At 39.5% G+C, this 25,954-nt stretch overlaps 1 protein-coding gene across 4 annotated transcripts in view; it reads left to right on the forward strand.

Annotated features, from left to right (window-relative positions):
- The window catches only part of lin7a (lin-7 homolog A (C. elegans)), a 37,005-nt gene extending 11,068 nt beyond the window's left edge, over positions 1 to 25,937 (forward strand). For 3 of the 4 annotated variants that reach the window (XM_047804095.1, XM_047804096.1, XM_047804097.1), the window contains 5 exons: positions 12,131 to 12,249; positions 17,868 to 17,939; positions 20,536 to 20,745; positions 22,654 to 22,868; positions 23,572 to 25,937. In XM_047804095.1, coding sequence (XP_047660051.1) covers positions 12,131 to 12,249; positions 17,868 to 17,939; positions 20,536 to 20,745; positions 22,654 to 22,868; positions 23,572 to 23,596 — 641 coding nt within the window. In that variant the 3' untranslated portion in view covers positions 23,597 to 25,937. Of the gene's footprint in view, positions 1 to 12,130; positions 12,250 to 17,867; positions 17,940 to 20,535; positions 20,746 to 22,653; positions 22,873 to 23,571 lie in introns of all 4 variants that reach the window. The other variant, XM_027155235.2, reaches the window with a different exon arrangement.
- Positions 25,938 to 25,954: the final 17 nt, after the last annotated feature.

Consider the following 25,954-nt stretch of genomic DNA (forward strand, 5'->3'; position numbering starts at 1 on the left):
ATGTTCTAATTTAAACACCACCATTTGGACCACTTTCTAAGAGTGAAAACTAGCCTTTTATTAGCTACGCACTTTAAAAATGTAAACGTATTCTGTTTTTTTTCTTTCACACACATTCAGCATTGATTTCTTCTGCTGCAGCCCTGATGAAAGATGGAGCGGTGTTGGTTTAACGGTTTCTGCCCTGAGGGTTTTAACCTCACTGGAGTATAAAAAGGTCAATCTTCTTTCAGATAAACCATCATCTTTATCCACACTGGTGCAGTGTGCTCCAATACCTAACAAACACCAACAAATAAATACTTTTCTTTACCACAGAGTTGCCACGGTTTATAAAGTCCAACCTTGACTTTACCGTGTTGGAGTTTTTGTTATTGGGTGTTTAATGTACAGTGTTAAAGCGACAGTGTTTAGTGTTAATGGTGATTTATAGGTAGTGGTCGAATACAATGGTGTTTAATGGATAGTGTTTGGGTTTAATGGGGTTTAATGAGCAGTGTTTGGGTTTAATAGTGTTTACTGGACTTTAGTGTTGGGGTGTAATGATCTCTAATACAGTGTGTTTGGGTCCAATGGTGATAGATAGATAGATAGATAGATAGATAGATAGATAGATAGATAGATAGATAGATAGATAGATAGATAGATAGATAGATAGATAGATAGATAGATAGATAGATAGGTAGATAGATAGATTTGTTTGATTAAAATGAATGGTGTTTTAAAGAGAAAGTGTTTGATGAAAATGGATGGATTGTATATAGAATTTTGTTTTTTAATACATAGTTTGTATAATATGGAAATGCTGGTGTTTGGCAGTAAATATTAGTGTTTGATAGTAAATTTTATATTTTAATGGAGAATTTGTTTGTTTGATTATGTATGTGTTTATTGGCAAACTCTGGTGTTTAGTGGAGGTTGTTTGATGGTGAATGTTTCATGGATGATGTTGGTGTTTGACAGTGAAGGTTAGCATTTGATGTAGAATGTTGTTGTGATGGTGAATGTGTTCTAATGAACAGTGATGGTGTTTGTAAGTGTTTGCTGGTGAGTGTTGAATCTTTCTGCAGTGTACAGTAAATTCCCTCATGCAGCAGTCCTACAGTTCATCTCTGGCATCTTTCCACTGAGTGATGGTGTTTGTGCTGCCTGATGTTCAGACCAGACCAATTAGCACTGACTTGTGGTTTGATAAAGTGAGTTTAGGGTGGATTTGAAACCCCCTCAGGTGGATTTGGCCTTGCTTCTTAACAACCTCTGGGAGAAGTGGGAGAGGAAATTTGTCAGTGTTGCTTGATTCATTAAGGGAAGGAAATATGGCAGTGGAACATTTAAATCCTTTGGCAGACACCCTTATTCTTTTTCTTTTTTGTTTTTTTTTTAAATACAACTGAGCGTTAAGGGCCTTGCTCAGGGGCCCAACAGTGGCAGCTTGGTGGACCTGGGATCGAACTCATAATCTTCCGATTGGTACACCTTAACCACTAGGCTACCACAGACCTGACATATGGTCAGTGATGCGTTATATGAAGTTCTAGGTGAGACAACGAACTCCAAAGTGCAATCTTTCTGCTTTAGAGGTGGATATTAGACATTCTGAACACATCCTTGGCTATGGACCCTGCAGCTTTGACATTTCTGCTGTCCTTCAGAAGCATCTGTGAACAGCTCGGTCGGTTGACCTCATTTTAATGCATTGAAGACCATGCTGGTAGAGTGGGTATAATCAACTCATTATTGAACTCTTCTTACTGTCATTACCATCATAACTCTCTTCACTGTAGGTATTGTGATTACTGTCATCACCATCATTACTGTCATTACACCCTTTACTGTAATTATTGTCATCACCGTTATTACTGTCATTACACCCTTTACTGTAATTACTGTCATTACCATCATTACTGTCTTTACTGTCATTACTGTCTTTACTGTCATTACATACTTTACTGTCATTACCATCATAACTCTCTTCACTGTAAGTATTGTAATTACTTTCATCACCATCATTACTGTTTTTACACCCTTTACTGTCATTACTGTCATTACACCCTTTACTGTCATTACACCCTTTACTGCCATTAACTTCTTTACTGTCATTACTGTCGTTACCATCATAACTCTCTTCACTGTAAGTATTGTAATTACTGTCATTACACCCTTTACTGTCATTACCATCATTACTGTCATTACCATTATTATTGTCAATACCATCCTTAGTCTTTACTGTCATTACTGTCTTTACTGTCATTCGTGTCATTACTGCCTTTACTATCCATATTCTCATTCCTGCCATTACAATTATTACTCTTTTTACTGTCATTACGGTCTTTATTGTCTGTACTGTCATTGTCTTTACTCTTATTACTGTCATAACCATCATAACCCTTGTTACTGTCTTTACTGTCCATGCATTCATTATTCCCATTACTGTCATTACTATTATTTCTGTCTTTGCTGTCATTATTATCGTTACTGTCTTTAATAGCATGACCAATTTTACTGTCATTATCATTACTATCATTACTGTCAATCATATGGGTTTTAGACTGATGTTATTCTTTATTGATAAAGATTTCCAAAAGTTTCTGCAAGTCGCTCTGGATAAAGATGCCAAAGTACAGATCTGAAGATCTACTACTTAATGCCACTACTGTATCTGCTTCAGCTGTACTGAGGGTCAAAACTGTGATGGAGAATGTTGGTGTATGATGGAGAATGTTGGTGTGTGATGGAGAACGTTGGTGTGTGATGAATCTTTTTTTCACGTGTGTTTGCATTCCAGAAATGTTGTTTCATATTATCTAATAAAGAGGTCAATAATGTGTAATAACACACACACACACACACACTTGGATGTGTGTTTGCTCTGTAGATGCTGTTTCTGCTCTCTGTAGAATTACAGCCTCTTTAGACCCTGAGTAAACCTTGTGGTTTGTTTGCTTGATTTGATGCCACTTGAGAGATAAAGGTGATTGGAGGTAATTGAATCCTGAGCTCAGGTCCTAGTTAAATGCACACAGTATAGAGTTTGCTTTCAGCCTGAATTTTATTTACCCCATGTCATTACTGTGTCGACCTTGACATTTTGCCCTCACTAGTTTTCCCTTAGAAGAATCCACAATTTAGTCAACATGAATATAGACTTTAGAATCAGCACAAGAGGTGATAATCGCGGTCCAAGCGCCCCTGAGTCTAGCGCCCCTAGAGGCCAATTCTGTTTTGCGATTGTACTGAATTCTAGAGCGTACAGTTACAAAGACAGTTTCATGCTTCCTGACAGTTAGCCGGTGCTAACCTCGTACGATACCTTCTGAAAGATGATGGACATCACATTTTCTTCACAGCGTAATGGTAAAGCTGTGATGTGTTCCTGTGATGTGGTTTGAAAAGCAATATGAGGTGTTCTAGCTCTAGTGGCAGGAGTAACAGGAGAGAGGATTACATACTGATCAAGTCTCTGTGATTACTTTCACATTTCATCAACAAGTGACACAAAATGTAAATGTCGGGTTTTTTCAGTTCAGTGTGACACAAATATCCGATCTTTTCAAATCAGACCTGTGTCATGTTGTATGTTGTTTTAGATCAGATACGTACAATAAGTGATCACGTGATCTGTTTAGATCAGAATTCATGCCACTTTTTTACTCAACACATACACACACACACACACACACACATACACACGCACACACACACACACACACATACACACACACACATATACACACACACACACACACACACACACACACACACACACACACACACACACACACACACATATACACACACACACACACATATACACACACACACACACACACACACACACACACACACACACACACACACACACACACACACATAGTAGAGGACAGGACACCTACTGACACAGAGCCATGTTTAAAACAATAGGAAGCAAAACAACAAACAAACATGACTACACTGTGAAGGAAGAATAGAGAACTTGGACCTTAATCATAAGAACTGGTGTATTAAGAATAACTTAAAGACAACTAGCTGTGGTTTTAATGATAATGACGTGTTAATGATGATAATAGTTCACACTTTCTGTCCTTCTCTCTCTCTCTATGTAGATAATGTCACTCTGACCCACATTTCACGCCAATGTTCACTGTTTCCTTTTTTAAATAGGAAAAACAGAATATAATGCTGTGTGATGTCAGCGTTTAGAGATCACTGTGCTCTTTAACGCTCACCGTCTGCCGTCTCCATGGCAACCATTCATTTAAATGGCCCTTATAAAACATGACAGGTTTTTTTTTTGTATTTTATTGTGAGCAGCGGTGGTGAGAAGGAGTGTAACATTATAATACAAACCTTCTGTGATAAACCTCTGACTGAATACACGAGCGATCGAACGTAAAGACATGTTTCATCCCCGATGTGAAGCCTCTCTGAACCTGTTTACTACTAACAAAATTCTCAAGCTAAGAGAAAGGGGCGGAGTCAACGTTGTTGCTAAAGCTTTTTTCAAAATGTTAATGTTAAGATAAATAAATATGTGCTTATTATCAAGGAGTATATAGAAAAGCAGAATCCCATTTACTTGCTTTGTTAATCTTAAATTAAATAATCGTGTAACATGTTAATCAAACAACCTCAAGCCACGCCCACAAGTCACAGGCCACGCCCATAGTATAACAGAAATGCGAATATTTATCTATTTATCTTTCATCCTTCTGTTTTTAAAGAATTTGAATTTCTAGCAGGATGTTAGCAGCCAAAAAGTATTATAAATCAACACGGTGTAGCATTTAAAAAGTCTTTGTATTTATTTATTCTTTTCATTTTAGTTCATTATTGTCATATTTTTTCCTATTAATTTTATTGATTTGATTTCTCTGAACATCATTTGACTTTTTTATTAATTATGTTTCATTATTTTTCCCACTATTTTTGAACATTTTGAGCTACCGTGTGTATTAAACATATATAATATAAATATAGCTTATATTAATTCATTATTTAATTAAGAAGAAAAAATATATATTTTTTCTGAATCTGAAATATATGTTGTGGCTCTGAAGGTCACAGTAATAAAGTGTAACAAAGCAGAAGGTCGGATTCTGGTCAGTTCCACATCGAGTTCTCTTTAAATTCTTCTTCTTTTCATGAACATTATAATTCACTCAATTATTTATCCTCAAGCTTCCTCAAAGAGACATGAGTTGAGAGAATGAAGGTCATTTTCAGAACATTAATAGAGCATTGGCCATCTGTTTCACTGAAATATTAGCATAAAGCCTAGGCTTTGGCATGCTAAGCTACATGCTTGCTGGTTTTGCTAATTCTGTTTCACGACAGAACAAAAAGCTGGAATTAAGGAATTCTCTTTATGAATAATTTCCTTTATTCACACTGTTGGGAAAAAAAAATAAAAAACTAGCCATGATACAAGTTGATTAGCTCGGCTAAATTAACATCATTTAGCCAGCTACGTAGCAAAATTAGCATAATTATCCACGTATGATAATAATATATAAAACTCTTAAATTATTGACAGTTTAACAACATGCAGATCATTCATCTCTCTATTTGTGTTTGATATTCTGTGTGTTTTGTTCACTGCCTCAACACATTTACTGACCATTAGCATGATTGCAAATTTAACCTCACTTAAATGTTAATATCATTGTGTAGTTATGGTGGCAAGACATTTTACTTAGCTGTTATGAACATAGCTAACCTCAGCTAAATTATCCGATCTAAATTATAAATTATATATAGTGTACAAGGCACACCTTCCTGCTAGGAATTAAGGCTACATTTAATGCTGAGTAGGCTAGCAAGCTAGAAAACATTACATAAAGTTTTAAAAATAAAGTTTGTGTTAATAGTTGAGGAAAGTAATAGCTACAGTAACTGACATTTTTACTAGCACACTACAGATTAAATATATTCTGTATTCTATTCTATATATACAGGGCTGTCAAGTGTCACACATTGAGAGTGACAGTCATGCATTTTGGTGTTTTCTCACGCTCTCCCGCCACATGTCGCATTTCTCACGCAGAAAAACTTTTCGACTAAATCATATATTTAATAAGCCGCAGCACCCAAAACGTATCAGTCCGCACCGCTGTCTCTATGGAACCGGGCAGGAATCGAGCGCGTCTCAGTTCTTAGTCGAGCCTGACACTTATCAGCCAATCAAAACAAGAGGCTACACAATAGCCAATCAGAAAATAGCACTATTGTATCTGGGTAAGATTTAATGCAAACAACCAATGAAAAAAAAAAAACATTCATTAGAGAGGGTATTTTCGATGGTCGGTTTGAAACATTGTCCTCAATCATGACACTAAACATGTCTGGGCTTGTGCTGAACTGTTTTAAATGAGCAACATTACAAATGATAAAGGGGTCCAAAAAGGCAACAAACACCTACAATAAACACCACCAGTCATAATCTCTCTCTCTCTCTCTCTCTCTCTCTCTCTCTCTCTCTCTCTCTCTCTCTCTCTCTCTCTCTCTCACACACACACACACACACACACACATGCATGCTCTCACACACAAATTAATAAATGGAAATTAAACAAATACTTTGGGGGGGGGGGGGCGCGGGAGATGTCACGCTTGCCTGTCTTCAAAACTTGAGAGCCCTTTATATATATTCTTAGCTTTCACCACAATTAATAGTGTTGATTGTATATTAATTTGTGCTAGCTTTCACCACATGTCCACAATAAATTAGCATGTATTTAGGACTAACGTACTCTTTAGTCTTCAGCTCTGTCTTTTTTTAATGTAGCTTCACGATCCTGGAGAAACGTTGTCTCATGTCACTGTGTACTGCAACAGCTATATATGGTTGTAATGACAATAAAAGCGACTTGACTTGACTCTTGATGTAAACATGAGGTGAACAGGAAAGTATTGATCTGTGAAGTTGCAGATAGATCGTGTATCACATTTTCTATTGCTCTAATTATCTTTATAAATATTATTTAAAAATGAGAAGAGAGAGAGACTCTGTGTTTTGTGTGAGTGTCGATGTCCTCAGCAGGTTTCCAGAATGACCTCATAGAAGATCATTAAAGTCAGATTAATGTTGAGGCACGAAGGAAACCGAACGCTTGTTAGCGGCCCGGCTAATGATCGGCTTCAGTCGGAAATGATTGAAATGATGTTATATTCAGCTGGATACACTCAGGTGTGAGAGGAAACAGGTTTCTGGTGTCAGTAAAATATCAGAGGTGTGTTAATACAACCCCAGATTTAATCAGCTCACACTTCTACAGCTAATATGACTGAAGGCTAAACACCTCAATCAAGAACATGAAATCATTCAACTGTGGTTTCAGACAAGTTAAACACTCAATAACACACTCACAGCTCAAGTGTTTAATGATAAGAGACCTCTGTTGCTAGGCAACTGGTAACCAGCAGTAATATCTGGCTACTGATTCATACTAACTAGCTAACTTCTTAGCACACAGCTGTTTATGTTAGTCTGTAAATAAAAAGACATTGCAGGGCTAATAATGATCTAGCTAGCATGCAACTGCTAAGTCTTTTATACAGATAGTATGAAAACACAGAGTGAATGTATTACAGAGAGCTCTGAAAGATCAACATTTACCCAAGATGTACTGATATAATACTAAGAAAGCATTATGTGGTTAAAATTATTTATCTAAGCTAGCATGTCCTTGCTAAGTCTTTAATACATCAACAATTACCTCAGATGTTTTGGTATATTACAGCGAAAAGACTAAACTGCCTTAATCTTAGCATTGCAGAGCTAATGTGTGTGTCTGTGTGTGCTGTGTGTGTGTGTGTGTGTGTGTGTGTGTGTGTGTGTGTGTGTGTGTGTGTGTGTATTATATACAGTTCTGGGGTTAGAACACACATAATAAAGACATTCCTCTCAGACAGTTATGTCTCTCACTGGGGTTCTGTGGTACTTTGTTGTGTATTTATGGAACCTGCAGCTGTGTTGATTTCACCCTGGAGATGTTACAGGTCAAAGTGTGACCTGTGCTAGAGTTTATTTAAACAAACACCACAGTATCACGCTCTCACTATCAGTCTCTCTGTGTTTCACTTCTTATCTGTCTATCCTACTGTCCGTCTGACTCAGTTTGTATACGTATCCGTCCATTAGTGTCTGTGTCTGTCTGTCTCTGTCTGTCCATCTCTTTATCTGTCTACTTTTTTCTCCTCTTTGGATGGAACTGTAAGTGTTTAAAGAAACTATTGAACAACTATTGAGTTGTACCTACAGCTATTGTCCCCACTTCATTTACTGATCATAAACCTTTCATTGCTGACTGCACATCGACATCTAAGAGAAACAGAAGTGCGTACTGGCATTTTAACATAAAGTTACTGATGGATAAGGTTATTAGATAAGATAATATTTTGTGAATCCTTTAAGGATTTTTGGGAAATCTGGAAAAGTGAGAGAAACAAAAATATTATTTTGTGGTGGGAAACTGGGAAAGTTTACATAAGAGACTTTAGTCAGCAGTTCACATCTCATTCAGACTTGTGTTCGGGAGGAGACTTTCGAGTGGCGTGAGAAAGAAATCCTTATCATTGAAAAGAACATGATGGGAGATGAACTTCCTGCCAGTACACAAGAGAAAAAAAACTGAAGTTGAGTTCCATTTTAAATGAAACGGTTAATGGAGCTCTGGGGAGAAGCCGATTTTTATCATTGAAAGACACGGATGGTATATCTCCCCAACTTTATTTTCTTAAACCCAGAACAAAGCATGAACAAGACGATCAAATGCACTGTCTGAAAAACAATAATGATAATTGTACCTCTGATCCTGTGTAAATGTGCAGACTATCAGTGAACTTTTACTCCCACCTGTATTCAGCCGAGAACATTCATTCATTCATTTCCTACCGCTTATCCGAACTTCTCGGGTCACGGGGAGCCTGTGCCTATCTCAGGCGTCATCGGGCATCGAGGCAGGATACACCCTGGACGGAGTGCCAACCCATCACAGGACACACACACACTCTCATTCAGTCACACACTCTCACACTACGGACAATTTTCCAGAGATGCCAATCAACCTACCATGCATGTCTTTGGACCGGGGGAGGAAACCGGAGTATCCGGAGGAAACCCCCGAGGCACGGGGAGAACATGCAAACTCCACACACACAAGGTGGAGGTGGGAATCGAACCCCCAACCCTGGAGGTGTGAGGCGAACGTGCTAACCACTAAGCCACCGTGCCCCCTAGCTGAGATCATAGACACCCAAAATGAACTTCTACAAAATCTTACTTGCTTGACTGAAGAAGACAAACACACTTTGGACTCTGGACTTACTTTTGAGTGCAGCAGTAACAGGACGTTCTACAGGCCGGACCCCAGATATAGATGGACTTTAAACATTTCTGGATAATAATTGGAGCTGATCTCTGAAATGCTGCACTACGAGTACAGGTTTTCTGCCTAAGAGCTGCTAACAGGCTGCTTTAACATTACTTCCAAAAAAACAAAGGGGGTCTTGCACTATGAAAGAACTGGAGAGCAGTGGCTATTCTCTGCTCTGAATATAAACTCGTATCAAAGTGCCTTGCTAATATTTTAAACAAAATCATACACAAGGGCTAATCTTATAGTGTAAGAGACAGATGTATCACTAACAATCTGCATTTAGTATGTGATGTAATTGATGATGCTGTGAGTAATAATATCAATGTAGGAAATTTATCACTCCATCATGAAAAAGCATTTGATCGAGTTGACCATCGATACCTTTTCAGAGTGTTGGAGGCTTTTTGGTTTGGAGCAGAATTTATCAAAATGATAAAGTTATTGTACAATAATGCCCCATGTAGCATAAAGATGCCAGGTGGTCTCAGTGTCCCTATTAAGGTGCAGAGGGGCATAAGACCGGGGTGACAGGTTACAGCTTGGCCATTGAACCTCTCCTATGTAAACTAAGAGAAAAAATAATTGGCTTGCAGATAAATGGTCCAATTCCTAATGACTCTGTAAAAGTCTCAGCATACAGTATGCTGATGATATCACTGTTGTTTGAAAGAATGTCAAAGATGTCCAGGTTTTAAAAGACACCTTAATGAGTTATGGTAAAGCCTCATTAAGTAAATTGGGATAAAAGTGTGGCCCTGTGGTGTGGTCTAGACCACAATTGTCCAAAACTCCCAAGTAATTTACAATGGGGAAGATCTGGGTTTAAGTATTTAGGGGTGGTTTTTGGAACAGAGTAGTTTATGAGACAGAGGGCCTGGTGGACAAAGTGTGTGCTTACTGGAAATGTCTGCTACCCCAGCTATCATATAGAGGAAGAGTCTTGGTCTGCAACAACCTTGTGGCCTCTACTTTATGGCACAATATGAGTGTTCTGGATCCTCCTGAGGAACTGGTAAGAAATATTCAGAAACATTTAATAGACTTCTTTTGGTCTGGTCAACATTGGACTGAAGCACCTGTGCTGTTTCTACCCAGACAAGAAGGTATTCAGGGACCAGTGGACAATAAAAGCAGAATAATGGCTTTTAGACTCCAGACAGCAAAAAGGCTTCGTTATGGAGCAGATGTCAGCTGGTCAAGAGAGCAGGAGGGATGGGGCTAGACTGACATCTTTTTCTTATGGATACTCAAAATATGGACCTCTCTGAACTGTCTTGAGAGAGTTTTAAGTATCACAAGAAATATCAGAGATGTTCGAGACCTTTGCGGGACTCATTCCTGAATTCCATAAATTTTGAAATCACCATCAGTGAGAAATGCTCTAAACAAGCAGGGGCTACAGAAATCGGACACCTATCAAACACCAGACGGATGGATTTGTCCTGAAGCGCTGGCTACCAAGCTTGGGTTTAGATCAGTTCGCCTGATGCAGAGACTGTTAAATCGGATTCTTCAATGTCTACCAGTGGATTTTAAACACACCTTGGAAATAACCCATGATGATTTGGACTTGTCTTTTCCAGACATAAGAATTGAGCCTGCTGTAGGTGCCTTTGAAGAAAAGGAGGGTTTGCTGCTTACCTTCAAGGCTCCTGAACTGGACTTTCTTAGTCAAACAGGGAAAAAGTCACTGTATGTAACGTGTTAAAGTTTCACACGTTCTCTCTTTCGGATCAGACTCTTCCCCCAGAGGTTGCTGGAGGACCTTCTACAAACCTCCCATTGAAAAAAGGTCTGGAGACCTTCAGTGGAGAACTGTGCATGGTTTAATAGCCACAAACAGACCCAGAGCTCACCTTAATGCCCAGGTAGGGGAGGGGTTCCCATTTTGTGTTCTGTTTTATTCTTTTCATTGTAGGAGACTCGTGGCTTTGCTGTTCCAATTAGAAGAATGGTGTAGGGCTTTAGGGGAAGTGTTTTCACCCATGTCATTTATCTATGGACCGAAATACAACAAAAATAGGAAGCAGATCTATTAATTGCTTAATTTTCTATTTGGATAGGTTTAATAACGTTAAGGATAAAGATGGAATATAAACCAGTGTGTGTGTGCAGTAGACATTAATGCTTCTTTGCAAATTGTTATAGAACTTTTTGCCCTAAACACAAGTCTTGGGGCTGTTTTATTGTTCATCTATGTCATAAAACATGTCTTATAAATAAAGGGCTCTAAAGTCAAGTCTCTCTCTCCCTCCCTCTCTCTCTCTCTCTCTCTCTCTCTCTCTCTCAAAGTGATGTGACTTAACACACACTCGCTATGACATACTTTATTCCGTTTATCTCAGACTCTTTTATTCTACACACTTCTTTCTTATACATTCGCTTATCTCATATACTTATTTATCCCACACATTTGTTTGTCACACACTCCTTTTTATCTCTTATCACACAATCGTTTATCCTGCATGCTCAACTACAGATTCTTTACATTTATATTGTTTTATCAACCTCTCTCTCTCTCTCTCTCTCTCTCTCTCTCTCTCTCTCTCTCTCTCTCTCTCTCTCTCTCTCTTTCTCTCTCTCTCTCTCTCTCTCTCTCTCTGTCTCTCTCTCTCTCTGTCTCTTTCTCTCTCTCTCTCTCTCTCTCTCTCTCTCTCTCTCTCTCTCTCTGTCTCTGTCTCTTTCTCTCTCTCTCTCTCTCTCTCTCTCTCTCTCTCTCTCTCTCTCTCTCTCTCTCTCTCTCTCTCTCCCAGATGTGGCAAGGGCGATTGAGCTGTTGGAGAAGTTGCAGGAATCGGGTGATGTTCCTGGTCATAAGCTACAGTCACTGAAGAAGGTTCTGCAGAGTGAATTCTGTACCGCCATCCGAGAGGTCAGTCATTAACCTTTAACCTCCACCTGACGGCGGCCATCTTTAATATGTCCTGTTATAAAATATTCTGGTTGTTATGTTTTAGATCATGCTGTGGGTGGTAAGATGTTTTTATGTGTTGATGGTTCAGTCTGAATAGGCTGAGTGGCTCAGATCAAATGTGGAAAACACACCCACCCACCCACTCACACACACACACACACACACACACACACACACACACACACACACACACACACACACACACACACACACACACACACACACAAGCATACAGGAAGTAGATGTGGGTAATTGCTGGACTCGTTCTTCATCTGTGTAATGTGTAATCTCTCCACAGCTTGATTCATGTGAGAGATGATTACATGCAATTACAACTGTACCTGCTCTGTGTGTGTGTGTGTGTGTGTGTGTGTGTGTGTGTGTGTGTGTGTGTGTGTGTGTTTATATTGTAATTGTGTAAGCTTTTTGTATGATAGCCACACTACATACTAGAGGGATAGAGGGATATTGTCTAGGTTGACCTTAACTGTCTCTCTCTCTCTCTCTCTCTCTCTCTCTCTCTCTCTCTCTCTCTCTCTCTCTCTCTCTCTCTCTCTGTTGTTGTATCAGATGCATCACTGCTGCTGAAGGGCAGCCTTTTATATGGTCACCCACTAACCAAGTGCTTGTGTGTGTGTGTGTGTGTGTGTGTGTGTGAGAGAGAGAGAGAGAGAGAGAGAGAGAGAGAGAGAGAGAGAGAGAGAGAGAGAGAGAGAGATGAGCATTCCTGATGTATTTCCTGTCTGATGTGTAAAAGTGTGCTTTGGATTAGAGGATGATTCACTTCCTCAGGTGATGTTTAGCTTCTTCTAGAGTGTTTGATATCATCACGTTTAGACCCAGTATTGCTGAGTGCAGGGAGGTGTTAATGTTGGCGTTAATGTTGGCGTTAATTTTGGCGTTGGTGTTGGCGTTAATGTTGGTATTGGCGTTAATGTTGGCGTTGGCGTTAATGTTGGTGTTAATGTTGGTGTTGGTGTTAATGTTGGCGTTAATGTTGGCGTTGGTGTTGGTGTTAATGTTGGCGTTAATGTTGGCGTTGGTGTTGGTGTTAATGTTGGTGTTGGCGTTAATGTTGGCGTTAATGTTGGTGTAAATGTTGGTGTTAATGTTGGTGTTCATGTTGATCGTGTTGATGTTGGTGTTGATGTTGATGGTGTTGATGCTGGTGTTGGTGTTCATGGTGTTGGTGTTGGTGTTAATGTTGATGGTGTTGATGCTGGTGTTGGTGTTCATGGTGTTGGTGTTGATGTTGATGCTGGTGATCGTGGTGTTGATGTTGATGGTGTTGATTGTGGTGTTGATGTTGATGCTGGTGTTGGTGTTCATGTTGATGATGTTGGTGTTCATGTTGATGATGTTGGTGTTCATGTTGGTGTCCATGTTGGTGTTGATGGTGTTGGTGTTGATGGTGTTGGTGTTGATGGTGTTGGTGTTGATGTTCATGTTGATGGTGTTGGTGTTGATGTTCATGTTGATGATGTTGGTGTTGATGTTGATGCTGGTGTTGGTGTTCATGTTGATGTTCATATTGATGTTGGTGTTGATGTTCATGTTGATGGTGTTGGTGTTGATGTTCATGTTGATGATGTTGGTGTTGATGTTGATGCTGGTGTTGGTGTTCATGTTGATGTTCATATTGATGTTGGTGTTGATGTTCATGTTGATGATGTTGGTGTTCATGTTGGTTTTGATGTTGGTGTTGGTGTTGATGGTGTTGGTGTTAATGGTGTTGGTGTTGATGGTGTGTGATCAGTATTACATGGTTTGAGTAAATCCCATGTCACTCTCATGTCAGGTGACTCTAAAGTCATCACAGTCAGATCCACAGATGGAGTAACTTTTGTCCTGTAAAGATTCACATATAAACATAAATAATCTAGTTATTAAAGGGATGAGAACATACAGTTAAAGGCAGTTTACTGCCTCAGTGAGTTTGGGTCTCAGTCTGTTCAGATTTCTATGACACGCTCCAGTGCCTGTGGATCCGACGGCCATGAAGCGTCCATCGGTTCTGTTTTGTCTGCGTCGTTACTCATCTGTTTGCCTGTTATAAACGTTCACGCTCTATAACATCAGAGATTAGAACTCATACCTCTCAGGTCCGTGTTCTTTATTGTCTGTTCAGTAGCAGGCTGTAAATCCTGAGGTAAAGCTGCTGCTTACTGTTTGTGTTTGTGAGCTTTCATAAAATTACCGACCGAAATAACCTGATGTTTATTGGGAGCTTTAAAACACACACACACACACACACACACACACACACACACACACACACACACACACACACACACACACACTTTTATTTTGCTTTATATTAAACATCTCTGTAATAAAAATATTTATAATAGCTGGGATTTAACAAATAAAAAAGCTGACAGCAGTTTTATTAGTGTTACCTCAGTGAATGTAATCAGAGAAAATGTCCTTTTTCTCATGAGGCTGTGAGATAAACCTCGACTCGACTCCTAAAAGTTTTATCGGATTTTAGATCAGTGTTGGATTTGTACTAAATGTGTGTGTTCACTCCCTCAGTTCCTGTCTACAGTCCTCAGTACATACTAATGTAGTGCATTAGTGACTTAGTGCGTTAATCCAAATAATGATCTGATTAAAATATCCAATGAATAATATAAACAATTTTAGCTATTTTTTAAACACATTTCAGCTAGAATCTGAAATTTAAATGACCATTTCAAAGGGTGCTTTAGTACCAAGTGTGTTTCATATTTCTACAACAATGCTAGTCTTGCTAATTCTCTTACTTACTTTAAAGGTGGGGTCTCTGTTGTTGAGAAAGGCTTCAGGAAACTGAGTCGGGCCGAAAACTAAACAAAAACAAAACTAACGTGTAGCCAATGAGCAGAAAGGGGCGTGTCTTGTCGATATGGGCGGAGAGAGTGTTCAGTGCGCATGTGTGACATTAGCAGAAAGCGGTTTTAACATCGACACGGAGGATAAAAACAAAGAAAGAAAGAGAAGAAAGACTTACGATAAGGACAAGAAGTAGGACGTGTTAATATAGGATCAGCTTTCCAGCGCTGGAGAGAACTGAAGGAGCAGGAAGTTGGCCACATATTCACAGGTTGGAGTTTCCCGAGTCAATAACTCCTGAGCTAAACGCTGTTACTACACAAATAACACCTCTTTTCTATCGTAGTAATGTAGAGAGGCAGCTACAACCGCGTTTTGTGTAGTAACAGCGTTTAGCTCAGGAGTTACTGACTCGGGAAACTCCGACCTGTGAATACGTGGCCGACTTTACTTAAGACGCCGAGGCGCTTTTTTCCTTCTCGATAGGTGAGTAACGTTGGTTTTGCTTTGTTACACAGAACTAATATATGCCTTTGTCCTTTACATCATTATGCTTGTGTGGCATTTTTGCTTGTTTGTTTATCTACAATCGTATTGTTCTTCCCTTCAGTTATGATAAAGACACGTTTCTTTCTGTTAGTCACTTGGGTTATGTATGTATGTGTGGGCGGAGCTATCGATACAGGGGTGGGACCCGTTTGGGTTAGGGGCGTGTTTGTTTTGGTGATTTCAAATGTCGACATTGGCTTTCAAGCAACAGAGACCTCACCTTTAATGATGTAAAACACATTAGATCTGCACAACTGCACAAAATAAACTTAGCTAAAGCTTTCATTTATGACATCAAGTAAAAGAAAAAGATATTTAAAGTTTAAATGGTAACGAAATGGAAAGACTTCAGTGCTAATCAAGCTAGCTAAGGAAAAAAGCTATATAAAGTAATTAAGTCTAATCGTGTCCTTCCTAGCTTTCGCAAGCTATTCACAATAAAGTGTTAATAAGCTTAGCCGTAGGCTTTAACTTATGAAAAACTGCAGCTATTTCTGCTTCTTCTCTTTTTTAAACAAAGTGCCTCAGTAAAAATGAAAGCACAGAAGGTAGAACGTTGTCCTTCCGTGTATGTAGCTGAGTAAGAGCTGCTTTAAACAGATGCTTCGGTTCTTTCAATTATGCTAACAGCTGGAGTGGCAGAGTCTCAGTGCGAGATGCTGGCTCCAAATCAAAGCAGGAAAAGTGCTGCTGCTGCCAGCATCCTCACAGATTCCAGCTAATGAGAGAAAGTCTGGAGGGCCTTCAAATAGCCCACAAGTGCTGTCACCACTCTGCAGACAATAACCAAGTGTTCTAAAGGGAAGGAGGTTTTTAACAAGACCTTTAATTGGATTTAGTAACAACAAAGATTAAAGGGACAATATCAGTAATTAAAGTCATCATTCTTAACAATTTCTACAAAACAATTCATGATAAAATACCAAATTCAAAAAAACATTAAGACTCCATCAAACACATTATTACCCATATTTATTATGTCCGCCATCATCAGACTGAAATAATTTAGTAATATCAGTCACCAACACTCCTCTTCACACGCCAACACTCATCTTCAGTCACCAACACTCGTCATCTTCACACGCCAACACTCATCTTCACACGCCAACACTCGCCTTCAGTCACCAACACTCGTCATCTTCACACGCCAACACTCATCTTCACACGCCAACACTCATCTTCACACGCCAACACTCATCTTCACACGCCAACACTCATCTTCAGTCACCAACACTCGCCTTCACACGCCAACACTCGTCATCTTCACACGCCAACACTCATCTTCACACGCCAACACTCGCCTTCAGTCACCAACACTCGCCTTCACACACCAACACTCATCTTCACACGCCAACACTCATCTTCACACGCCAACACTCGCCTTCAGTCACCAACACTCGTCATCTTCACACGCCAACACTCATCTTCACACGCCAACACTCATCTTCACACGCCAACACTCGCCTTCAGTCACCAACACTCGTCATCTTCACACGCCAACACTCATCTTCACACGCCAACACTCATCTTCACACGCCAACACTCGCCTTCACACGCCAACACTCATCTTCACACGCCAACACTCATCTTCACACGCCAAACACTCGCCTTCAGTCACCAACACTCGCCTTCAGTCACCAACACTCGCCTTCAGTCACCAACACTCGCCTTCAGTCACCAACACTCGCCTTCACACGCCAACACTCATCATCTTCACACGCCAACACTCATCATCTTCACACGCCTACACTCATCATCTTCACACGCCTACACTCATCATCTTCACACGCCTACACTCATCATCTTCACACGCCTACACTCATCATCCTCACACGCCTACACTCATCATCTTCACATGCCAACACTCATCTTCAATCACGAACACTCATCCCCACTCGCCAAAACTCATCCTCACATGCCAACACTCGCCCTCAAACACCAACTTTCTTGATAATACACCAACACTCACCATCAAACACCAACATCCACCTTTAAAACACCAACATTCTCCATCCCTCACCAAAAATGTAACTCCAGTGAACACCAGACATCATCATCAGACCCTAGGAGTCATCATCAACATGCACTTTATTGGTTATTTATTTAAAAGCCTGATTGTAAGTGTGAATAAAATACTTGTTTTTTTTGGTGTTTGTTGTGTCCTGACCTGATGACTAAAGCATCTGATGTATCTTTCTCCTTTCCTCCATCAGGTCTACCAATACATGCATGAGACAATAACAGTGAACGGCTGTCCGGAATATCAGGCACGAGCCACAGCAAAGGTGAGAACGGCTACGATCAAGTTCATCTAGCTAGCATGCAGTGGCTAGTCTTTTATACACCGCCTTCCTCAGCTGTGCTGGTAAAGGTGTTAGGGAGTTAAAGAGAGTTATCTGTCCTATGGGTGAAGTTGCTCTGGATTTTCACTTAGCATCGTCTTCTAATCTAGCATAAGATTCCGCTATATGGAGAAATGTCAGTATTGTGTGGGAATCAGAAGCCCCGCCTTTTTCTCTATCTTACATTAGTGATGTAATCTTCCTGTTTAAAACTGGGAAAAGATTTGAGTTCATTCATGCGACATAAGATCTATCAGTGTTTTTTCCACCAAAGAACAGAAGTAAAATGAGAAGATGGAGCAGGATGTAGTTCATGTCGTGGGTTCAGCGCTTTTGTCTGGGAGTCTTTAGGGTTTTGTATCGACTGAACTCAATTAGCACGCTACGGTGTGTAATAGACCATTAGCCACAAGGAAACGAGGGAGAACAGAATATGCTAATAGTCTTCAAGGACATAAAAGGCTGTGGAGTTTATAACGAGCCGCATAATGACAACTTTCTCTTTTCTGTTTGTTTAAAGTGAATTGTGAATCATCGGTCGTGTCCGTAGAAGTACACGGCGTAATGAGCAGCACCACGTGAGCTCGTGTGAGCTGTAGACGTGAGCTTTGGTCATGTACACTGAGTACTGTGTGAAATTTAATAAAGCAGCCTTGTTTCAGCTGCAGAGATCATTTACGTATCATGTGGAAAGAGGGTGTGGCCTCTGTGTATGTCCTGTCAGTCTCAGAGAAGGAGGCGTGGCCTCTGTGTGTGTCCTGTCAGTCTCAGAGAAGGAGGCGTGGCCTCTGTGTGTGTCCTGTCAGTCTCAGAGAAGGAGGCGTGGCCTCTGCGTGTGTCCTGTCAGTCTCAGAGAAGGAGGCGTGGCTTCTGTGTGTGTCCTGTCAGTCTCAGAGAAGGAGGTGTGGCCTCTGTGTGTCCTGTCAGTCTCAGAGAAGGAGGCGTGGCCTCTGTGTGTCCTGTCAGTCTCAGAGAAGGTGGCGTGGCCTCTGTGTGTGTCCTGTCAGTCTCAGAGAAGGAGGCGTGGCCTCTGTGTCCTGTCAGTCTCAGTGAAGGAGGTGTGGCCTCTGTGTGTCCTTTCAGTCTCAGAGAAGGAGGCGTGGCCTCTGTGTGTCCTGTCAGTCTCAGAGAAGGAGGCGTGGCCTCTGCGTGTCCTGTCAGTCTCAGAGAAGGAGGCGTGGCCTCTGTGTGTGTCCTGTCAGTCTCAGAGAAGGAGGCGTGGCCTCTGTGTCCTGTCAGTCTCAGTGAAGGAGGTGTGGCCTCTGTGTGTCCTGTCAGTCTCAGAGAAGGAGGCGTGGCCTCTTTGTCATTATGCAATTAGCTAAGCTAGATAACATTTAGATAAACTAATATATCATGTAAATATATATCCATGTAAAGATATCATCAGAGGTATATATTCAGATTCTAAACACATCTAACTTTAGCTCCATCCTTGTAACCCTAGAGATGATTTGTTTTCTTATCTTTGGTTTGCTGTTGTCACTTAGCTTTTAGTACTGGTCTAATTACACAGTGTAATGGTTATAACTGTGCTAATGCTTTGCTAGCAGTAATTAGTTCTATTTAGCCATCTTTCTCAGCAGGCTAGTTATTGTTATGTAAACTGTTATGATGATGTCATCAGGTTTGTGACTGGTTGATTAAACTAATTTTATTATTCATCTTCATGGCAAAATAAAGAAATGCTAAAAAATCGGACAGATGTCGTTTCACCTTGGCATGAGCTTTTCACTCCTAACAACAGTCATATGGTTTAGCGACAATGTGCCAGAAAGCTGTACTGGGAGAATGTCTATGACACTCGTGCAGCTCTGGGAGAATATTTGGCGTCAGAGACGTTGTTCACCATATGCTACTCGATGACACTTTCCCTCCTGGTGAGTGTGAAGCTGTCAAGGTCGAGTCTGAATGTGTTCTGCATACTGAGCCCATGCTTACAGATACCAGCTCTTGATTCCAGTGCTGAGGAACAGAAGAAGATGTTTTAAAGTGTCAGTGCTCAGAGCCACACACGCTTTTCGCCTTAAGTCTTTTAATAAGAAGAAAAACTTGCAGCAACTCTCGTTGATGTTTCAACCTGTTTCCTTAAATGCTACGGTGACGGTAAAAGTCCTGGATCCTTATTGTTTTTAACATGCTGTCTTTACTATTCTTTCATTTTCATTGTATAAAGTGTTAAAAATGTATTTTTAGTGAGTCATATTTTTCCGTGATGTGTAAAATTTAATTAATAAATTATTTTATTAATTAAATTATTTAATAATTAATTATTGTGATTTTAATCCTTGAACACGCAGACGATCTTTGCAAACAAACAATGGTGTGGCAAGACTTTTAGTAAATCTCGGCCTACATTCCACCTATAAGGCAGTAGGTAGAGTGTTGAGAGCCGTTGTGCCTTCTGTGGGAATAACCATACGGGATAGGAAGCCATTTTGGATTAATCTTATTCCCTCAACCAATCAGAACACATTGTAGACTGTATTGTTTTGTATGTAATGAGAGATTAAGTCACTTTTTGGTGTCTCATCACTAGGCGACAGTGGCAGCTTTCGCTGCGAGTGAAGGCCACTCCCACCCACGAGTGGTGGAATTACCCAAAACCGATGAGGGGCTGGGCTTCAACGTGATGGGCGGGAAAGAGCAAAACTCCCCAATCTACATCTCCCGCATCATCCCGGGAGGTGTGGCTGAACGAAACGGGGGCTTAAAAAGAGGCGACCAGCTTCTGTCTGTCAATGGAGTGGTGAGTTTTAATCCTGAGAGCGTTTCCACACATTTCCTTAAAAGGTTCTTAACTCAACCTCTTAAATCCAAGAAGGTTTGATTTTAAAAGATACTGAAAATGAAAGAAATTCCCAAACATCTCTGACATATTAATCCATCTGGGAGGATCTCACTCTGGAAACTGCTTTTAATCACTACACCAGCTGACAGCAAACCCGAAGGCTTGAGAAAGTCGATCTGTTTATTATATGAGACGATTGACGCTTTTCATCATAGATTGGAATGAAAATGTCTTTATTTTTTCTCCTGTTCACATGAAGATAGACAAATTGCAGCCTATTGTTTCACTCACACACTGACATCACAGCGTGAGCATGCACACTCCTGTTTTTGTGTGTGTTGTGAATGTGTTCATCACAGCTGCTGGTCATTGAGTTCTTTGAGAACTATAGGGATACTGTGGCTGAGGAGTGTGACACAGCAGGTCTATTTTTCTACAGATTCAGTGCTTGGCCCCCTAAAATCACAATTAACCGGGCATTACCGCTGTATCCATGACAACATTAGTAGTATATTAGTCAGATAAATTAGTATATAGATAAGACACAGCCACAGGCTACCAGCGTAGAGTCAGTACTTACATACAACACAGTATGTGGACGAAGGTCTCTGTAATTGGCCCCCCAGATTTGGTGCTTGGCCCCCTGGGATTTGGTGCTTGGCCCCATACATTTGGTGCTTGGCCCCATAGATTCTGTGCTTGGCCCCCTGGGATTCGGTGCTTGGCCCCCGAGATTCTGTGCTTGGCCCCCTAGAGTTGGTGCTTGGCCCCCTAAAGATTCCTGAACACATAATCCATCTCCTTTAAACTCTAACATGACTCAGACAGGAGTGAAGTGTTTTTACTACAGACATTTCAGTGCTTTTATTTTTTCTCTTTGTCAGTTTCTCCTTCAAACTTTCAGATGGTGACAAACTTCAGACTGTAATTTGTTTTTCTCACACACCGTGAAGGAAAAAAGAAACTTCCTGCTGTGGCACCACACGGGATCCATCTGAGCTTTCATTTTGTTATATCGGAAAAATCTGGCGTTAGGTTGGAGGCTGAGGTTCTCGTTAAATATAAAACAAATTATTGCTCATGTTTGATGATTGGACATTCGTCACGTTTCTTAATAACTGCAGCCTCAATGCACAATGTAATGCTCCCATTCACCCCAGTCGTGTTAGAGCAACTATAAACCTCAGTGCCTCAGTACAGTGATCTACACAACACAATATTTACTAATTAATGAATTAATTATAGAGGCAGTTTGTAAAATGTAGTGCCATCTACTGTCTATTAGATGAACAACATCTGTAATGAAATTACTGATGAAAGCTACGCCACCTTCCTCTGAATATCCTCACGGTTTAAACTGCACATGCTAGCTTTTTTTGTTTATGGAAGATAAGGAAGGAGGTGGAGCTTTAAATGAATCAATTATCAAGATCTAATGAGCCACAGATTTATTAAATCATATAAATGAATATTACAGTACTAGAGACTAATGTGTTTTTCATTCATTCATTCATTCATTCATTTTCTAACATTGCATATTGCAACTTAATATAAATATTTAGTGTTTAAAATTTTGGGAATTATTTTTTTGGGAAATAATTATTTGGGGCAGCATTTTCTACTTAAATTAAGTAAATATACATCATTTTATTTATTTACCTGCAGAGAGTAAAGTCTTAACAAATAAGATATTTATTTTATTTAATGACCACAAGGGGGTGTCATATTTATCCGGTAAGAAACACTATTTTATTTAACTTCCCCTGAATGTCTTGCTAACTCACATTCACAGTAAACTAGCGGAGCTCCTTCATCGGTGAAAGTGTTAAACACACCCACAGTTATTCAGGTGTGTTTTGTCCTCAGAGTGTGGAAGGTGAGCATCATGAGAAGGCAGTGGAGCTGCTGAAGGCGGCTGAAGGCAGTGTGAAGCTGGTGGTGCGCTACACACCCAAAGTTCTGGAGGAGATGGAGGCTCGCTTCGAGAAGCTTCGCTCGGCCCGACGCCGCCAGCAGCAGCAGCTCCTCATTCAACAACAGCAACAACAACACAACCTCAACACTCAACAGAACCACACGGCGTAGGTGAGGCTTTTCATTGCTTTAAGGCCCCTAACACATGGACAGCAGGGGTGCTACAGGTACAGAGTAAGAAGGGTTATGGTGTTTATGTATTGCCCAGCAGGGGGCACTATAGTTAATGAACTAGCACAGTTTTTGTGTTTATTATTTTGAATTATTTGTCACACAGAGGAACCACATTTATTAAAGAATTAAAGTACTTAATAATAATTTATTGACTCGCAAAGGGCACTAGGTTTATTAAATTAAATACTATTATAAAATTAATATATTCACAAATAATTGCAGACAAGAAGGAACATTATATTTATTAAGTAAAATTAACTATTTAATAATTAGCCATAGTAATGAATTTATAGTAATATGTTGTTGTTGTTGTTGTTGGTGTTGTTATTGTTATTGTTATTATTATTATTATTAGTCATCCTTTATGCAGCTAATAAAGACAGACAGCATGTAAGCAGCCTGACTGACTGTTAGTTAACTGCAGGTTTGTACATGTTGCTAGTGTATATTTATTATTTTTAGCATTTTTTTGGACTTCTATACTTTACAAAACCTGACTGTGTGACCAGAAAAATGCTAATATGTTTGTGCTAAATAGCATGTCATGTGATTAGGGACACAGTTGTTGACCTAGCTTTTGTCTTAGCCGTAGCTAACACTCAGTCTCTCGGCGTTTATTGCTTCGCTACTTCACAGATTGTTTCAGAAGAAGAGAAATTAAATGACACCACAAGCTTTATTCAACCTCCACATTCTGAGACGAGGGTCATGTCCTTTTCCAGCAAAGACCACTTCCTCTCGTTTTAGAGTACAACCTTCAGACACTAGACACTGGTGCTCGCTAACCGTGCGTACGACAGCAGAGCGACGGACGTGAGCTGCCTCTTCTTTCTCATTTTTTCCTCCATTTGTGACTCGTTCCAAAGAAAACGTCTCACTTGTAGTTTGATTAGCGTTTTTGATTTGTGTTTTTAAACCAGTTTCTTGTTTAGCCGCCGCTTTCTATGCTAACTTATTAACAGATTCTTCTGGTGCTTGTGTCTGTTAGAAAGAAAATAGTGTCAGATGTCGTCTTTTACTGGATTAAAGTGAGGTATTTTATACCGTACTGTAGCAAGAAATATTTTATATAAAAAAAATTTAGAATTAGCAATAACACTTCAGTTGGATTTTTAAAATTCAATTCAAAGCCGAACACAACAATGTAAGATACAAAACCTGCTTGGCTAACAACAAACAGAAGCTACCAGAGTATGAAAGCTAACTGCTAATGTCCCTGCAGACTTTAGCTACCATTTGCTGCTAGCCTTGTTAACATTCATGGACATTCTGTACAAATAAACTTTAATAAACTACAGACTTTACCAAATTGAGCTAAAATGCTAATATAGCTAATGAAAAACAAGGTAGCTGAACATTAGGGATAACTAGGGATGTGAACTAACTGCACGCTTTCAAACTTTAGAGCTAGTTCATTTTTCATTAGCCGTGTTAGTATTTTTAACCATTCTGTGCAGATAATATTAAAGGTACACCGAACAATTGAGAAAGCAATGCTACTTACAAGCTAACAATAAAACAGAAGCTAGCAGAACATGAATGTAAACTGCAAAGATGAATACTAGCTTTAGCCCAGTTGTGTTGTTAGCCATGTTAGCATCTACATAAATACATTTATTTACATGTTCATTGACAATCACAGTATAGAGCAAATATGCTAATACACTGAATAAACCAAGCTATCAGAACTTTTAGCATTTATGCTAATTAACTGCATGCTTTCCCATGCTACTGCTAGTTAACATTTAATGTCAGGACATCCTGTTGAAATTAAAGGTAAATGGTATGTGACGCTAAAAAAGCTCAAAAAAATGCTTCTATTGCTAACAACAAATGTTAGCCTGCAAATCAGGAAAGTTAGCAGTTTAGCTTGATTACTAGCTTTGTGCTATTTTTGTATAATTTTGGCTCCATGCTAATTGCTGCTAATTTAATTAAATTGACAGTGTGATTAGCTTCATTTACAGTTTTGTTCACAATGCTGATATTTATGATGACGTGAATGTCGTACACAGATGTAAGAAATAAATAAATAAAGTTATATAAAGTGGTGGTCATGTAACATAACGCTATTTTATTATTTGTAAATTTTCTAGTTTGTGATCTTGAAGAGTTTTTAACTGTAATTCTATTAAATTTTATTGTATATTTTGAACCGAGCGTCTCGTTTGATCAGAATCATCTGTAATTCTGTCCAATTCTGACAATCATTCATTCACCGAGATCCACGATGACCAATGAATTGACTCTCAAATAACTCTTTAAATGACTCTTAAAACGACTCTTTAAATGACTCTGTAAAGGAACAATGCAGTGAAAAATCAGACCTACACGATATTTTTTGTGGTTTTGTTTTAGAGTAGGATGCTAATATAGCTAAAGTTAGCAGTATAATAAAAAATCTAACACTATAATATTAAAGATAGTAAAATGTTGAAATATAGCTCGGTCGCTGGGTTTAGCTTGTTGGTGTCCAGACAGACGTAGAGAGACTTTGCAGGAACCAGAAAACAATCTGCTGTAAAAGAAATCAGAGGCAGCTGCGAGAGTTTTCATTCGAAATTTAACTTAATTTGTGAAAATTATATTTCTGCTGAAACTTGCCTTGTTAGTCAGAGACAAACTTCATGCTAGCTAAAGTCATACGAGTGGAAAATATTGCTGAAGTTAGATTATTTTAATAGTTAAAATAGATGAACTTTTTTGGTGAGGTAAAGTTTTAGGATTCAAGTGTTACATGATTCTATTTGTAGCTAACAAAGTTATCTGATCTTCTAGATTAGGATTATGCTAATGCTACGTTTAGCAATTAAATTATCTGTCAGTGTTAATTTCACCAACATTTAAACATTATTCATGTTAACGTTATGCAATACTTTATAAAATGTCTCTGAGATTAACAATATCATCTGGCAAAAGTACCTGAAATGTGTGTGTGTGTGTGTGTGTGTGTGTGTGTGTGTGTGTGTGTGTGTGTGTGTGTGTGTAACTTTCATTTTGAACTGAATTGTTCCTCTAA

Source organism: Tachysurus fulvidraco, chromosome 19 (genome assembly GCF_022655615.1).
Source record: "Tachysurus fulvidraco isolate hzauxx_2018 chromosome 19, HZAU_PFXX_2.0, whole genome shotgun sequence".
In the NCBI taxonomy this organism is placed as follows: Eukaryota; Metazoa; Chordata; class Actinopteri; order Siluriformes; family Bagridae; genus Tachysurus; species Tachysurus fulvidraco.